The 18114-nt window shown below is 41.8% G+C and overlaps 1 protein-coding gene across 1 annotated transcript in view; it reads left to right on the top strand.

Annotated features, from left to right (window-relative positions):
* The window catches only part of LOC109463105 (E3 ubiquitin-protein ligase Midline-1-like), an 18437-nt gene extending 1157 nt beyond the window's left edge, over nucleotides 1–17280 (top strand). The window contains exons 2-3 of the mRNA XM_019759821.1: nucleotides 15421–15556; nucleotides 16736–17280. Coding sequence (XP_019615380.1) covers nucleotides 15421–15556; nucleotides 16736–17249 — 650 coding nt within the window. The 3' untranslated portion in view covers nucleotides 17250–17280. The remainder of the gene's footprint in view (nucleotides 1–15420; nucleotides 15557–16735) is intronic.
* Nucleotides 17281–18114: the final 834 nt, after the last annotated feature.

Genomic DNA, 18114 nt, shown 5'->3' with positions numbered 1-18114 from the left:
AAAACTCCTCTGGCTAATAGATACTGTCTTGCCACCGAAAGGGATCTGCTTGGAGATTATGGGAGGGGGGGGGGGTGTAGGGTGACATAAGTTGTCATGGAACACAGGTGAAGTACTAGCTACTTAAAAATATTATGAGGCCGCATTTTGATAGAAACTTTATTGCTCGACAGTTGTACATTTACAATGTATGGCAACAAGGACAAAGAAGTCAATTTCACTATTATAACACTAGTCTATTCTATAAAACTATAGCGACAGGAATATGGACGTTTACAAATAGTGTATTGACATGATGTACGTAAAACGTTTCCGTCTCTAAGTTACAATGCATTCCCTCTTTTGTAAAGCACTACATATGATATTGGCTTAAGTATGTAAACATGGCATGCTACTACTATAGTCTTAATCAAATGAGGCTTGGTACATGGTCTATATATATATATATATATATATGATCTCATTGTTTTACAAATGATAGTGGCCATCTCCAAGATATAGGCACCAATGATATGGCAAACGTAAGTGAAGTGTAAGTAAGATATCAAACGTAACACTCTTCCTCACATGTATATCAAGATTGTACCGTACCGTGACTACGGTCTATACATGTAGGCGGATGTTTGTCCTTATATTTGTGTGACCTTACTTCGGTAGGCTGGGAGTCTGGTTAAACAGTCATCATTATAGCAGACATAGGAACGTCTGGCGACCTGACAAGAGCTACATTCAGGGCAGGGTCTGACTACATAGCGGGGTGGGTGGTTAGGATGGGTGGGTACGAGCCCATACAACGTTCCTTAGCGACCACTCCTTTGTAGAAAACTCGTTAAATTGATCATGAAACACATTGCCGTTTTAGGGGTCTCCAGGAAATAGGGAAAAGGAATTTAGGTCTAGAGAGATAGAGTGGGCCTTTGCTTTGTACATGTTTTTGAATTTTCACGTGTGTTGAAGCAACTCGTGGCACAGTTCTACCTTCTACCGTTCTATTTCATCGGCAAATATAAAATTTTATACATGTATTTCACTTCATACCATTGTATGGATGAAATATGTTGTTTTCCCCCATGTTTATTCTTCTCCTCCTTCTGTCATTTTGTTACATTGATTCAACTTCTTCATTTATAAATAGGCTGTATTTGTTTCAAAGCAAATGTTTGTCTAGTTTTTTGTCGCTATCTTTTAACGATGAATCGTTGTGTATGTGTATTTTTTCTGCAGTCAAGTTTGTCTTTTAATTGTTTTCGACTTTGTTACAGTCCCCTTTCAACGTACTTTTTGACCTACCCCCTCTCGTCCCTTGTACGCAGTTAGAATCTGATAAAACATAGCCCAACAGTATAGCTACTGTACCCGGATGTTAGGACCCAATATCAACAATTCAAATTACTCCTATATCTTCTACGTCGCTTGAACGTAAATCACCCGGGCACAGCCAGGCTTTCATGCTGGCTGCAATTACGCGTGAATTTGGGGGCCAAACGTAGACTCGTAATTTATGTCAATAAATCCTCAGACAAGTGTCGAGGCTCCTTGAACTGTACTTCAGTACAGGCAGCTGTTTGTTTAACCATATAAACGTGCCGAACCTGTTTTGTGTTTGAAGTGTATTATTGTTACAGCACGTCTCGGGCTTACTGTTAAGTTGTAACTCATTGTGCATGTACATTTAATACATGTGTGAACGGGTAACAGCAGCAATGAAAAGATGCCATCTGTATAGGGCGGAACATTGCCTTCTACTGATGAAACTTTTGTCTTACTGCCAACCTATGGGCAGTCTTTGACATTATGACGTTTTAAGTGAATGAAAGACCTTTACTGTACAACTATGTCCTTACTAAGCTAACTACAGGTCATGGAGATACTCAGTTCTATGTTCAAACAATGACTCACAAGTCTGGTTTCTTACTACACCTATACTAGTATGTATACTATTATGTATGATTATTACGCACCTCTTATGACAATTGTAAGGTGAGAGAATGTAAGGTTTTCGGTTGCATCTCACTCTCTCTAGATGTTCTGTTTTGTCCGGTTTACCAGTAGTGGTTTTATGAATTGACTCTCTCGTCACACCTATACTGTAGCTAGATAGATGAAGGTTACTCGTATCCCTTCCCTATCTAATCTTCATGTAGATGTACTTCAAAGTTCCATCAATCAGCCGTTTTTACAGCTGTTGTGCAGCAGTTTTTTCATTGGACGCCTCCAGCTGCAAAAAAAGCCCCTGAACGTTAGAACAAACGAGCCAAGGCCATCCATGTACCTCCGAGATTAGCCCCGCCTTCCCTGCCGTACCCTCCGGTCAATTGTTTCCAGCAGGCCGCCCGGCACCCCTCCGCTCTGAGACCGGATCAGATGAGGGCCGTCAGGCCTAGGGAAAAATGTTGTGTTTCCTGTTTCCGGGCCGACCCTAGAAAAAAACTGGTGACATGGCTGAGAAACAAGCCTTTTTCGTGTGGACCCCTACAAGGGACATGCATTTTTGCGAGCTGATCGACCTTTTCTAGCTCCATGATCTGACATGTTAGTGATGAAATAAACGTTGTACAATCAGTTTTCCAACACTTAAATGTTTTGTACCGTGTACGCATATTGTATAAGTTCAATCACTAGACTGATTGCCAAAGTCTAATACAGAAAGAAAGAAAGGAAAAGAAAGAAAGACAGAAAAAAGATAGAAAGAAAGGAAAAGAAAGAAAGGAAAAGAAAAGAAAGAAAGAAAGAAAGAAAGAAAGGAAAGAAGGAAAGAAAGAAAAAGAAAGAAAGAAAGAAAGAAAGAAAGAAAGAAAGAAAGAAAGAAAGAAAGAAAAAGAAAAAGAAAGAAAGAAAGAAAGAAACAAACAAGATAATCCCAACCTACCGACCCTAATCTTTTAATGACTGAAACAGGAAACACAATATTTTTCCCCTAGGCCTCAGAGCTCGCTTGTCTGCTGAGGGCTGAACTTAAACCCTAACCGCATTCCAGACTGGACCCTCGCCCTGCCCTGTGCTTTGATTGATACTTGGACATCTCAGTAGCGAAGCTGGGTAGTGGTAAAAACACTGTATCCATAGCTGCTGGCATACCGTGGCATTAAATATGTCACAAATTGTGAATAGAATATCACGAAGACATACCCGCACTCCTCTAGAGCAAAGAATCTGCCAATTTTGTAGTTTATCAACTTTATGTAAAGTAGAAGACGAGGTACATTTTGCTGTAGATTGCCCTTTGTAACAGTATAATAGTGAAAGAAGCATTATGTGATAATTAAATGCCCCCACTTCAGATATTCAGAGAACAGGAAAGAGACATTCATATTCCTTGCAGTCTTCGATAAACCAACTCTAAATAATCATACAGCTTCCTACATTTATACAATAATATGAAGAAGCACGTAAGATCGGAAGTCGAACGTACTAGAGTATATCAGACATTTAAACATAACAGTTACATACATGTACAAGTACGTGTATATGTCCCAGGGGGCCAAAAATGTACAATAAAGGTCATTAAATACTTCACAAAGATTGAGTTTCACCCTGGGGTTGACTTTGGCAAGTGCAGACCTTGATCATGAACAACGCACATGGGTACGAGATCTGGCAGAGAAACTCGATCCCAGTGACCAGGCTAGCTGACCTGTGATTGGCTCACTGTCGGAGCCCGTCGTTTAAACTTTAGGTTTGAACCGTAGTTACCTCCTCTCGAGTTTCTACCGCCGGTTTACATTGCCGTGTATACTTTGTCCTATTTGTACGTGAGCGATTGGAGAGGTGAACTGTACTGAAGCTTGCTTTTGCAGAGTTCTGAAGACGTCACCAAACCATGCTCAATCGACGACGTGCGTTGTTTACATGTTTACTTTCAAGAGTAAGCATTGACCTGTGGTGACCCCGAGTGAATTGGTCACTAGGGCTGGAGTGAAGGGGACAGCTCGCGTGTCCACTGCCCCTTTGTACGTCTGGTGTTTTGACCAGAACTAACAAGCCTTGTCAAAGGTATCGCTTAGCTCATTTACGGACTTCCATGCCAGTTGTGTAAAAAGGCAGGAGGTTGACAAGACGACAACGGAAAGGGAGTAACCTGCAAGCCAAGTTTGCAGCGTCTGTCTGCTGCTACAAACAACTGAACAAGCCGCCGAGTTTCCTGCACAAACATTGAGGTAAAACTGTGGAGTCTGTCTCGACAGGACGTATCGATCGTGCTGGTGGAACCCCGGTCAACACGTGTGCGTCCCGGGCACGCCACCTCCCTCCCCCCGGTACCGTACGGAGGCGTCGCCCGCCGCCATGGCAGGTGGATCAGGTAAGCAACTTTCTCTCAGCCTACCTGCGAATGCGGACTCCGCAAACACGCTGTACAAATAGGTCAACTCGTACGGCGATTTCAAGGGTTGTTATTAGCAGGTTTCTGGGCCATCACGTTGTTATAACACACAACGGCAAACAGGACGACTACAAACGTGGGCGTTGGCAAAGTTCACTGCGGCATAGGCTCGCTTGTGTGACACAGTCAATGACATACTAGTACATTATGTGCTTCACCTTTTTTGACCCGGCACGTTGTTAACAAACCATCTATTTGAACTAGAGGGAGGGACTGAAGCGATGTTTGGAAACTAAATGGAGTGTTGGTGAATGGAGCAGTGTTTCTTTTTGTTGAAAGAGTATAGTTCTGGTTTTTGACATATTATGTTACGACAAGATGTTTACGAGTGTGCCTGGTCGGTCTGCAAGTAAGCATTTTGTAGCAGCAGCGGTAGAGGACTTCGCGATTTCAGTATATAGGTCTATTTTATTTGTCTCAAGTGTCTTGGGTGTGACCTTTCTTCTAAGACATCACACGAAGAAGCGAATAAGGCGTCCACCCACGGAATTTTTACAGAGTCAAGTAGTCATCATCACCTCAGATTCTAATTCTCGCAGATCCATTTGACCTTTTGTCAAACATATTTGCGGTAAGGGCTTGTCTGAGCCAGAGTTAAACTGTACGTGACTTCCTATCATGTGAAAATAAACGGAGAATCGACCAGTGGTGACCTGGGGGCGTTCAGCACGCTTGTAGGAATTGGTGGGCTTAGCAATGAGCCAGAAATCGTGTTGAGTGTACCTTTATAGTGACTTGGGAGGAATATAGTACTGTACAGTCGAGAAGGGCCGTTACTCAGCACAGGGCATACAATGGAATTAAAGGGCGGCAAAATAAAATAAAAATATACTACTATTCCGGATGAGGAACTTTGTCTGATTACAGTAACATTTACTGCCATTTCGGCGTCGTCATCATTTCATATTTAAAGTAAGCTACATGAGGAATCACTTTATTTTTTGGGGGGTACCACACATAAATAGCTAGAACCATGCTACGTTACGAAACAATTCCCGTCAGTGACATTGCATTTTTGCCTCACACATATCAGTATGCTATGGGATAGGATTGACTCAACTTGCTACATTAAAAGAATCACCAGTATATTGACTTTGAAAATCCACTTTTGCCACCCTTAAATTGCTTTGGATGTCTTTAAGTACTAGAAGCGCAAACCAAGCCTTTTTGACGCCAGTATCGTTGGTATGAACTTTTGCTCTGTTTAAGCTATCCAAAAAAGACACCTAAAAGGTTATATATCTTCTTAACAACTAAAAGTACCTCACGGCCAAAACAAACACAAAAGTGTAACCTGCGCCAAGGTGCAATTGGGTGGAGTGATCCTGGTAATTATCCCCCAATCATACAGGAGACAGAGGCTAATTTAACTGAACTCACTTCAAGAAGTACAGTTAATCAGGTTTGAAATGGGTCTTTCAGGTTAGGAATGTCGTGTGCAACTAATTGTACGAAGCCTGGAAGTGTAGGGATGTTCCATTCAAGATTCGAGGGGTTGGTTCTTTGAATAAAGATGAAATAAGACAACGATATAGGTTACAAAATGAATGTTAAGACATAAGACTGTTCCTTACTCTTCACGAAGATCCAATGCAATTTCAGGGTGGCAAAACCAAAGATATTCAGGCCATTGATGAAATTTGTCTGATGCTGACATTTACTGCCACTTCTTATTTCTCGTCATCATTTCAATTGAAGCGTTTGAAGCCTAAGCCCCCAAATAAGCTATGTGAGGCGTCTCTTTATTATTGGGCACCGCCCATAAATAGCTAGAACCAGTTGCTAATACCTACGATAGAAAGCAAGCAACCGTTTTCCATCAGCAATGTCGCATTTTTGCCTCACAGATATCAGTATGCTATGGGATAGGGTTGATTCAACTTACTTCATTGAAAGAATGAACAGAAAATTGACTTTGAAAAAAAAGGTTTTGCCACCCTGAAACTGCATTGCATGGCATTGAAAATGGGTGTGACCGACTATGTGCATTTTTCCAGTCTATCCTATATGATCATAATGATGTCTAAATATAATGGACCAGCCCAACAGTTAAACTTCTAACCTACAGACTGACTCTAAATTGGATTCGTTACAGACATGGGTGTGACTGGGTGGGACTCCTAACTAGTCCAAGCTGTTCTACTCATAAACTGTGGCGTCCTCCGCACCCTGTGTGACATGTACAGAGACATGGGTCACGCCCCTTGTTACATGCACATGCTGTTTTATATCCTTACATATGGGCCATCGTGGATTGGTCAAATGTTACACTTCAAAGAATGCCGACATCAGTGAATGGATACTTGACTTACTTGGATGGATAACAAACAAATAGCACTTTTATTGTTTCATTGTTAAAACAATCAACCAGTCAACGTTAAGACAATCAATCATCTACTTACTGTCATGGTCCCCTTAAGCTTAAGAGGGGAATAAATTCTAGCTTGATATCTTAATTGTCTACTCTGTTGGAATGGTAGCATGTTTCTATTAGAAATGTGGCCGAACACACGTTATTTCATTACTTATGTCTGACATGAATTGCGAACTTATCCAGCTCTATTTCAAATACCTACATTTTTATTGTATCATATCTCATTTATCTTTGTAAAAATAACTAATAACTAGAAAAGTAACATTTTCAAAGAAAGTGTATAATGTTTACCTTCGCATATGGTCTGCTCTGTTAATTCTTACTCAAACACAAGTCTAAATCCCTCCTACTATAACATTGCAACATTATGTAACCCAACACCAGTTACCATGGTGAGAGACAGCTTGGTTCAGTCAGGTCAGAGGTCACTGTTTGGAGAAGAAGAAGAAACGTAGCAAAAACAATGTTTTCCTTCGGTAAACATAACTAAAGTTGCACAATTATTCCAACCATAAAAAGTATCATTTAGTCGCAAACGTTCACTTAGCTCGAATCGTATGTCAACTGACACTTACTTTCCTGGACATAATAAGGCAAACTGAAAATGACAGACTAGAAACGTTTTGCAAGAACTAAGACTAGTTTAATGCTATGCGAAACCGCAGTTCGCTGTTTGAACAGACCATAGACATAATACATTATACTTACTGTATAATGTCCTTGAACAGACCCAGAAGTACTTATGAGTCTCTAATTGAGGTCGCGACTTTCCTCGTCTGGTTCTCGGCTGGATACCGGTAATTTACTACCGACTTATTCCTAATCCAGCCATGTTGCCAGCGGCGTTCTGCCCTGAACTTCAAGGTCACTCCGACTTAGGCCACAGCAAGTAATTTTTATGGATGACATCAGCGCGGGCAATAATTTTTGCCTGATTTTGGAAAAAAATAAAAAAAAAATTTTGTTGCCTTCTGACAGTGGTCAACATACCGAAAATGGGCAAAGATGTCTGTTGCCATGCCGGAAGGTGGATGGCAGATAACTATAAAGAGATGAGACAAGAAAAGGCTCTGAATTAATGTTTTGTTTCTTACTTGGATGCACTGATATGTGATGCTGGCTGTGTATATGTGATGTTCCCACTGAATCAAAACCATTTGTACAATGATTGAGTCAAAATTTTAAAATGTAGGAACCTTGTTTTTTTCGGCCCGCCTTGTTTTTTTCACCCGCTCGCATTAGATTTGGAGTCTGCGGAGGATGTCATCCATAAAATTTACTTGCTGTGGCCTTACCTTGATTTAGATCAATCACGACGAACAGAAGTTAGAGTAATTTCGCCTGTTATTTACTTGTCCAGGAGTGGTTTATGAGGCCTCTGGTGTGATAAAAGGCGGATAAAAGAGTGTTAGACATCGTTGTCTGACCTTGAATATCAAGTTCAGGTCAAGGTACGTACTTCACCGTCCGTTTACGTTTGTAATTTGAACGTAACGGTCTGTAGGGCTGTGGCCAATCAGGGACTGGCTTTGGGTGAGCTCTGTTGGGATGGAGAAGGGTAAAAAGAGAAGCTTGCAGCCTCGCCCTTTGAAGAGAATTCTGTTGCAGAAAGATTTGGGGTTTATATACGTTCTGTAATAATTATGATACTTGAAGCTGGAAATTTTAGCGCCTGCAGTTTGTAAGTTTTCCGCTTGGAGCATCACCGTTAAAACTACCTTTTCTGGCCTTCGGCCTTGCCTGTGATAAATCAAGAACCCCCTTGATGCACTTTGACTTATTCCCCTAGCTGTTGCTGTTCATCACTACTAAGCCTTTCCCTGTGAACACTATATAACCCCATTAAAATCGTCGGCTTTGGAATTGGAGCCGACGTAAAACATACTAATCGTGGCTTGTTTTCATGATCAAGGTCCCTTCTTTGATATGTACGGCGGCATCCCGCTGGAATAAGCGGCGAGCCACTCACGGCACCCCGGGCGCCGGGTTAGCATGCTAACGAACCACAGAAGTCCGTCTGTACTGTGGACAAGTCGTCTCTTGTCAGGATAGAATAATTGGGACGACCTAGAAACAGGAGTGACACAAATAGCTTAAAGGCATCCAATGTAATTTCAGGGCGGCAAAACTGGGTTATTCTGAATAAGGCAATATGTATGATATTGACACATATACATACTGCCCCACATTTAATTTATTTTTGTTTCATTAAAGTCAAAATATATTGGTATAGTGTTGTTCAATTTAGTATGTACATAAAAAGTTTAAAAAATGAGTAGAATAATATCGACATTAAAGATCTTTTTTTTTTCAAATTTTGCAAACCCTACAAACTCCATTGGCTGCACAGATGTAGTTAGTCGTTTGGTATCAAGATTTGAAGCTTGATGTAAAATTTCAACGTCAAAGTTACATTCAATATAGGTCAAGACTTAAGCATTGAAGCCTTGCTATATGCACAAGGGGTATTCTTACTCGGAATACCCTATAGTTTTACAGCTCCAATCTTTGCTCTCTTGCGTGCAAGGCATTGACGGTAGCAGCCTGAAGACGGCAAAGGCGAAGTCACTCTTGCTCTTCCAGTTTGAATACGGTTCGGACGGTACACAAGTAACAAACTTGCCGTGGCCTGGCCCGAAGACCGCCCCGGGTGTTCTCCGGAGAACCGTTCATTTTATTTTTAGTGGTTCTGTCAAACGCCTCAGTCGTCGGCCGTCCTCTCTCCGCACTTACAGCTGCTAAAATATAGGACTAACTTGGTGGTCCGGCCTCTGGCTCTGTTATAGCAGACCGGGAGAGTTGTCAGTCAGTGTACGGCCTGGATTCTAACTCGGCTCGGCAGCAGGGACGGCATAGTCAGTGCGGATTGAAGGCGTTATACCGCTAGCGTGAGCGGCCGGGCTGGTACCGATACTGCACGACGAGTCTCTCGGTGAAGTAAACGGGGCAATGCCGATCATGGAAGAGGGGGAAGACGGTGCAGAAGGTCGGTGTTAGTACCACATTGGAGGTACTTTATAAGTACCACTGAAATGTGGACGCTTTTATTTATGTTTTATGATTGAAATTATATACTAGAGGTATGACATACGACCTCAATGATAGCGTGTCCAGAGAGTATATTATACAAGTGATATTGTATTAGCTGGTGTGTTACACCGAAGGGCGTTTATACCGGCTATACAGATAGAGATACAGAATGACATTGACAAGAAGAAACGTGGACGTTAATTCTTACTCAGCATCAAGCATTAGGCAATAGTAAACTGGCTCGTATATGGTATAATTGGCTTAGTTAGCCCTCCCCCACTTCCCCATTTGGGTGTGGTTTGTTTTGAGGACTATCGGAAGTTGACAGGGTTATGCCGTGTTGAAGATTAATTCCCGGATCAATTTCAAGTTTCGCCACGCAACCGCAAGTGCTGATGCCTTCGTGTGCTGTACTTGTTTATCATATCTTCTTCACGTTAAATACAGTTTTTTTTCGGCCTAAAACAGATTTTTTTAAAGTATTTCGGTCACTTATCTATGTATACCAATAATTTGAATACTGACCCAATGTATATCGACATTCAATGAGCAAAAGTGCCGAAAACTGTGACGGAAAACGGTTACTCGTAGTGTTCTGGGTTTGACTTTTGGGGTAGGATACCACACAGAAAATAAATTCAATATAGATAAAAGACTCATTTTGGGGCTTGTTTCTGCATTGTTTATAATGCTCAAGGTATGAAATACTGTCGCAAATGTACTAACGACAGTTAGTAACGTGGGGCAGTATCAATATATATTATAACAGATTGCCTTATTCAGAACAGATTGCCTTATTCAGAATATTTCCAGTACCATATTGCCGCTTTGAAATTGCATTGGATGCCTTTATAATTAAGAATCAAGCGTGTATTCAATTTATATTCAAAATATATTTCAAGAGCATTTCAGAACTGTTTCGTAGCTTGCAATTGCTCTTTGGGAATGTTTCAAGCATGCTTGTAACAGTCTGCTAAACTCGTAAGACTGTTCGGTTACTTACGGGCTTCGTGCCCAATGTACAACCCATGGGAAACTCTGATGTTTAAAACTTACACGTTAGTGTACTTTCTTATGCCTTCTTTCCCTCAGATCAGGCCAGATCATTGTTTAATACAGATGTTTTCTGTCATAGATGAATTGAAAAATATTAGACAGTACCATAACTGTGAGGTGAAATATGGCCTACAAAGGTACTAAATTTGATTGACAACACAGGTGAATTACGTTAAGAGAGAAATCCTATACCAACAACTCTGTGTCAGGTCATAAATTGATGGTGAAATCTATATTGTATTTTCGGAGCTGTTACTTTACGTGTTTACGTATTTTGGTGGCGAAATGTTCTGTGTGGAAAACAAAACAAAAATGTTATGCTGCAGTGCGATAAACCCATTACACCGTCTCGCTTGGCTGTTAATCAGAAATGGATAAAAATAAATGTAGGTGTAAGACAATACCGCTAGGGGGAGGAGGACGAGACGCAGCTGTAGAGAGAATGTAGTGAAATTTAACATGGACCAGCTAGAAGTGCCGTTGTTCTTCGATGTGCGGTTTCATGGTAGTATCTTGTAGCCAGTTAATCCGGCTTGCTGACTGGCATTGTCTTTTTCAATTGTTAAAATTATATTGTGGCAAGCATCAAAAACGTTAACGCAGTAACGTTACATAATAGCATGCTATGGAGGGTGGAGATATTACAATAACACCGTCGAGTGTTTGCACACTATATTGTCTATCCACAAATCGAAGTATCCTGAAAAGCCATGCCCCAAGTGCAGTGTAGTGCAAATGCTCAAGTTCATCTATTTCTGACATTGTTCAATTTGGGACTCAGATACAAAGTGACGTCATGTGAAAGGTCATAAAAGTCAGCCACCGACATCGCTTCATGAATCAAAATGGCGGGAATATAGAAAGCATTCCCTCGGGATTTGGGGCATACCATAGATTGCATGATGCCATAGCGAAACAAAGAGTACAACGTTGACAATCTTATTATTTATTCTATAATTGTTGTTCAGAATATATACAATACCAGATGTAGAGGTATTATCTACTTTATCCCCTTTCTCTGTAGTTGATTTGGTTAGGCCCGGCCCTAAGGCATACGGTCGTCCTAGTTCCGTTAACCCCGTGAATATTTTTGCGGTGTTCTATTTTGAGTCATCTCGTCCCCAGGACAGTGCTGACGCAGGGCATGCCTGACCCCTATTGGAGGGGGGGGGGCACCAATGCAGGACTAGTCCACGACCAAGGAGGGGGAAGATGATTGAGAAAAGAAACCGAAGGGTGTGTGGTCCTTGAGTGAAACTTTGACGAATGGATCCGGAGGTAGTCACAGACAAACCCAATTTCTAAAGTCGTGAAATCACAAAGACACAGACAATTTGCACAGACAAAACCAGTTATTTATGTTCCTTTCTTGATTATCCTTTCCTTTCCTTACATTTATGTACGTGTACATTTATATGCAATTCTATTGTATTTTTCATGGAGTTGCCATCTATCGTACTGTCGACATTCAGAAGACCCACTGTTGTGTTTGCTCTGCATGCTACACGTGCCAGTATGAGACCAGACGTGCATAAATAGCAACTGTAGGATACGGAAGACATGTCGTTATGTTTTTGATGAAGGGCTTTAATAGGTCCGACATAGCCTATGCGTGTCCAACCGTTCTGTCAGGGAACACTGTCATTCAAACGTCTCTAGTTATTTGGGACAAAAATAATCAGAGAACGTCCTATCATATTCATAACACCAATGGAAATAATACTTGCCTAGAAATCATACTTTCCAAGCAGAAGTTTTGGTTTTGGCTATTTTTTGTATGTTTTAGGCTCTTTTATAGGGCTTTCTAGATCTTTTTTGCACTGGTACCTTTTTTACGCTTTTTTTGGGGGGGGCGTAGAAAAGATACCAGTGTAATGAAGGAAGTCCAAGAGAAAAAGCCTAAAAACACGCAAGATATAAGCCCAAACCCAAACCTATATATAGTTATAGTATAGATATCAGTCACCATGTACATTTGTATCTGTATCGGTATCTTCACTACGTGTTTCACATTGGTAGCTGCCCCGACCCCTATTACGTACGCGGTAAGGAATAGGTCAAAGGGGCCAATCATTACCAGATCTTCAACAACACGCTTCACCGCAATATCTATGTACGGTGCACGGGTCACAGGACCTTTGCCTCCGCCTGCCCTCCGCTTGCCCTTCGCCTCCCTGAACGGGCGTTGTTGACAAGTTTCATCTCATACCGTTTGGTCTTTAACTTACGGATAGGGGTGATCCTCTTGCACTATATAGTCCGTATCTTTTCTGTTTTATGTATCCTGTTGCGTCAAAGAGGCTATTTGTGGTGAGGCTTTAGAAATTCTATTTTGGCTGCGGCTATTATTGTGTGGTCCTCCATATGAAATAACTGTGACAGAGACCCATGTGGTCATGGTCATGGTATTGACTTATATTGAAACAACTTGATGATGCACTTCTTAAGGCACTAAGCTCACCGGGTGGTACAACAGATATATGCCAAAGATGGCAGTGAATTTTTATTTTGAAATCTTGAGGATTGTATTCGACTGATGTGTCAGTGGGAGGGAGTTCCATAATTTTGAAGTCCAGGGAAAGAAACTGTTGCTGTAGAAGGACTTTGAAACAGGAATTTGAACGGTGTGACGATGTGAACTGGAGGAGAACCTAGTGGCACGCTGAAATGTTCTCAGTGGTGGGATGATTAGCAAAATTCCTTCTGTGGGGTAGTGTCACTGGCGTAGCGGCAGAGTTCTTGACTCGTACCGAAGAGGTTCCGGGTTCGAGTCCTGATATGCCACCGATCTTGTGCCCTTGGGAGAGGCACTTAACATGACTTTCCCCACTTCGCTCAGGTGAAAATGAGTATTGTATTGTCCCCTGTGTTGGTGGCGGCATTACTATAAGTTGAAAAAACTTGAGTGTGTCGTCACCACGTCTTGTGAATAGATGTTGGAATATAAACAAAAATATTCTGGACAGCGCCGGGGAAAGAATCTGTAGAAGAGAGACAATGTTAAGCAACGTTTCGTTTGTGAGGGAGGGAGTCCAACTTTGCGGCCAGAGGATAGGTTATAGAGAAATGTTACTTCTTTCAACAGCTGACCATAATCATTATTTTACACCATATTCTTCTGATTACACACATGTAGCACATGCTTCAATCTCCTCCCTCTCTATTTCTGTGGACAGATGACCTCTTGAGATTACGGACATTAAAACAATCTGCTCAAACGCTGACCAGAAGGCTGTAACGATGGTCATCACCATATTTGCAAACATTATACCATTATCGAGCACATACATGTACATTGCTATCAGGCCTGGATAACCCCACTGAAACCCCGACCACATGGCGGCTTGTACATAGGTCTAAGGTCAAGAATTTGAGGGCTTCTGTAAATTCAGAGCATTCAACGGGGTCAAATAGCGTCTAAAGCCCATCTGTAGAAGAAGAGATTCAACATTTTGGCAAGTTATGACGTTCAGGAAGACCGTATGTTTTAGTGGGATACGCTACAGTCTGGACACCTTTCTGTCAGTGCGACGTCGTCTGCAAAAGTCTGCCTAAACTCTGACGAAACAACGGAGGAGGCTAGGCCTGTAGGAACTTGTAGTTTTACTTTAGCGTTTCTACCAGCTCTGGAACTGGCCACGTCCATGGCATGGATTCTAACATCAGCACGGTTGTTAAGGTTACGTGGCAGGAATCTACTGACGATGCAAAGGTCTACAGTTCTTTGGCCCAGGTGACATCACTTCAAACTGATGCCCCAGGTGCAGTCATTCAGACTATGTATCAATTCGTATTTCAGGATAGGTTCTTGAATTTATTTCATGTGAGGAGGGTAACGTTATATCTCTACTAGGTGAAACGTCCCCTGATCCAGCTCTGGTATAGTGTGCGTCACTGTCAGATGGTCGTGTTTGATAATTTAACTGTCAATTTATTGAATATCTCCTAGCAAATCTAAGTTCTCCTCCTATATAAGTGTTGACCAGTTCTGTTAGTTCAATAGTGTGACGCCTAAGAAGAGTTTTGGATGCCACTCGAAGCTTACGAAAGTTATCTCCGTATTCAATTATTTCTTTCTGGATCGTGTGATCGTGTGATTGTGCTTTGGACGTTAAGACACTGTGATCTACCCAGCTTCAAGACAGCTATTATCCAAACAGTGTCACCTAGACCCTCGCCCTTTACTTTTAGGTTAATGTTTATTTGTGTGTTTACTGTTGATATAGTGATGTAAGTATGTCTTTTTAATGTATTTACTGTACTTTGTCTGTGCCATGTAGTTATGCCATTTTATATTTATCGTGTTTGAGCCTTGAAAGATTAGCCCAGCAGGGCTAAAGGTTTCGTAATAAATTAAGTAAAATCCAGTAGTGGGGTTTGATTTTTCTGTGACTAAGTTCTCCTACTTGTTACCGTGATTGTACAGGTCTGAGCTTCGGGCTGGAGTCAATCTGGACCAAACCTATCCATGGCATGGAAGAAGACTGACGGATGTCACTTGAAACGTCTGGAAGTGATCTCCTAATTTTACCCAGTGGTAGAGTTTCAAGTTCTGCTTCTTTTTTTATGACCACAACAGGTCTGAGCTTCGGGCTGGACCGGACCACGGCCCACCGGGAGCTGAGGATCCTGGAGGACGGTCTGACCATCGAGCGGGGAGACCGACAGGAGGACACCGACACCATCAAGAAGGTCGCCGATAGGACGAGAGGAAGGTAACGGGCTCTCTGGTTCTGTTGGGTTATGAAGGTATAGATATAAATCGAATGTCCTAACATATGTTAGTCTTAAAGGCATCCAGTGCAGTTTTTATGGCTTGGAGACCTGATTTTTCAAAGTCAATAAATATTCTAGTCACTTATCTACATACTGAGTTCAAACCACACTATCCCAATGTATATTGACACTATCCCAATGGTATAGTGGCTTGTTTCTGCAGTTTTAAATACCCACCCAACGTATGAAATACTGATTGAAATGTGATAATGTGAAGCAGTATGTGTCAATATCATGAAGATTGCCTTCTTCAGAATATTTCAAGATTTGCTGCTCTGAAATCGCATTGGATGCATTTAAAATAAAGAGGTCTTCATTCATTCATTCATGCTTGCATGCATGATACAGCTAGAGCAGAACTTTGATTAACAGTAAACATTGCTCAACTTCAAGTTTAGCCGGAAGGTGGCCCCGCGGATATCTCATGTATCTCCACAATGACGACTGTACCTCCATGTATGGACGTGTCTGTGGTAGTATCTGCCTGAACTATCTGGAATCTCTAGTCGGGATGTGGTCTGACTGTGATACGTTATCGGTACATCGGCGTCCGAACGTGCCAGTCCTGATGACTTATCAGTGAGGGTTCTATCTTGGGCAGCTCCTGGGCTCCTTACGGAATGACAGTTAGATCTGTACAGTCACGCTAGTAGTGGCTAGTCTTCTGGTGCAATCTTTCAAAGATTTTTATATTCAAAAGTCCCAAACAACTCAACTATCCCTTTGGCTTGGCTCTATCTAGGCTTGGGTAGTCCATGCTAGTTAGCGACAATAGGGAGCCGGTGGTAACTCTGGAGGACGACACCCCCGGAAGCTCCACGAAGCTCCAGATCTCAGTACATTCGTACAGTGCCGATTCAAAACTTCGCAAAAAGCCAGCATGTGCCGGCTTGTCGTGTACGTCGCAAATTCAAAATACCAGCTTTGTATTCTCGTGGTATAGTAGCATTTTAATTTTTCGCCGGAATTTTTTTTATTCGCCCGCGCGCACTAGTTTGGGGGTCTTCAGAGGATGTCATCCATAAAATTAAGACGGTGTGGCCTAAGTAGGTGTATGAAGTAGGGAAACATTGGCGTTATCGTTGTATCATGTTTATCAACTATTATTCCTTATCCAGGTTTATGGATGGGAGAAACTTCGCGGGTAACCCTGCAGTACTGGGTGACGTGGCGCTGTCCCGGGGGAGTCACTACTGGGAGGTGGATGTCAGCTTCAGCTCCTCCTACCGCGTGGGGCTGGCCCTGAAGAACACCCCCCGGGACCTGTTCGTTGGTAGCAACCCTTTGTCGTGGTGCCTGGACAGGACGATTGAGGAATACTCCGTGCGCCATGATAGAATTAAGGATAAAATCCGCTTGTTGGGACATTTGGAGAGGGTGGGAGTGTACGTGGACTGTGATTCTGGGAGACTGGCGTTCTTTGATGCCGAGAAGAAGAGTTTGATTCACGAGATCACCGTGGATCGTGCGGAGCCGCTGTACCCGGCCTTCGCGCTGTGGAACGGCTTCATCAGCGTGCAGACGGGCTTCACCGTGCCGGAGTACATCAGCAAGGCGTTCAGCAAGAGGGAAGGCGGGGGCATGAACAACATCGTACAGTCTCTCAACATCAAGAGGCTACGGTTTATGTAAAATAAATGACATGGAAGTTCATCTGTGTTGGTAGTTAAATGTTTAGAGTTAAAACTTTAGATCCAACACAAAAAGTTCTCTCACCTAGAGCTTTCGACCAGTCTACTGAGGAAGACCAGAGTGACTGGTCGGAAGCTTTGGGTGAGAGAACTTTTTGTGTTCGATCCAAAGTTTTAACTCTAAACATGTAAAATAAATGTTTTCGTATAAACTATATAGAAACTCTATATGAAAATAACATATTATTCAATAAAGAAACACTTTATAGAGTGGTGGAAAATAACATTTACATGTACAGGGCATGTTCAAATATCGAATAATCTATAACTAATGGAAGTTCAAATGGAAATGTATATCTGTAGATCAAGATCTGGTTCTCATAATTTTTTGTCTTTCAAACGTATATACTTTCATATTTTGCTTATAAGAAATATAATATAGACTCATATCGTGACGTGCCTCGATTAAAGACATGCAAAATGTAGGAAATGTAAATCATGGTTTTGCTCGGTGTTCCCTACATGTACATGTAGATGCATAACAAGCCTGAAGATGGTGTAGTAGCGCCACCTTGCGATTTCATTTAGTACTACCTTGTAATAAGTTGTTGACGCGTTCATGTTGTCCTGCGCTCAGTTCATGCAGTCCTGTTGCTACTTTCATCAAGCGTTGTGTTTATTGTATTCAACGCAACTTATTCTTACTGTACAGTTACTAAGTTGTTTGCTCGTAACCCTTAGTACTAGAAAAAATCAATATGTACATATATACTTCATTTTCTTTGCCTAGCTTGTCCTGTATTTTTATTTGAAGTAAGCACGTATGTATTTGTACATATGCAACTTGCACTCATTACCCAAGCTAA

The sequence above is a fragment of the Branchiostoma belcheri genome, unplaced genomic scaffold, assembly GCF_001625305.1.
Source record: "Branchiostoma belcheri isolate BF01 breed outbred unplaced genomic scaffold, Haploidv18h27 scaffold1, whole genome shotgun sequence".
Classification (NCBI taxonomy): domain Eukaryota; kingdom Metazoa; phylum Chordata; class Leptocardii; order Amphioxiformes; family Branchiostomatidae; genus Branchiostoma; species Branchiostoma belcheri.
This window is presented reverse-complemented; position numbering and strand designations above follow the sequence as displayed.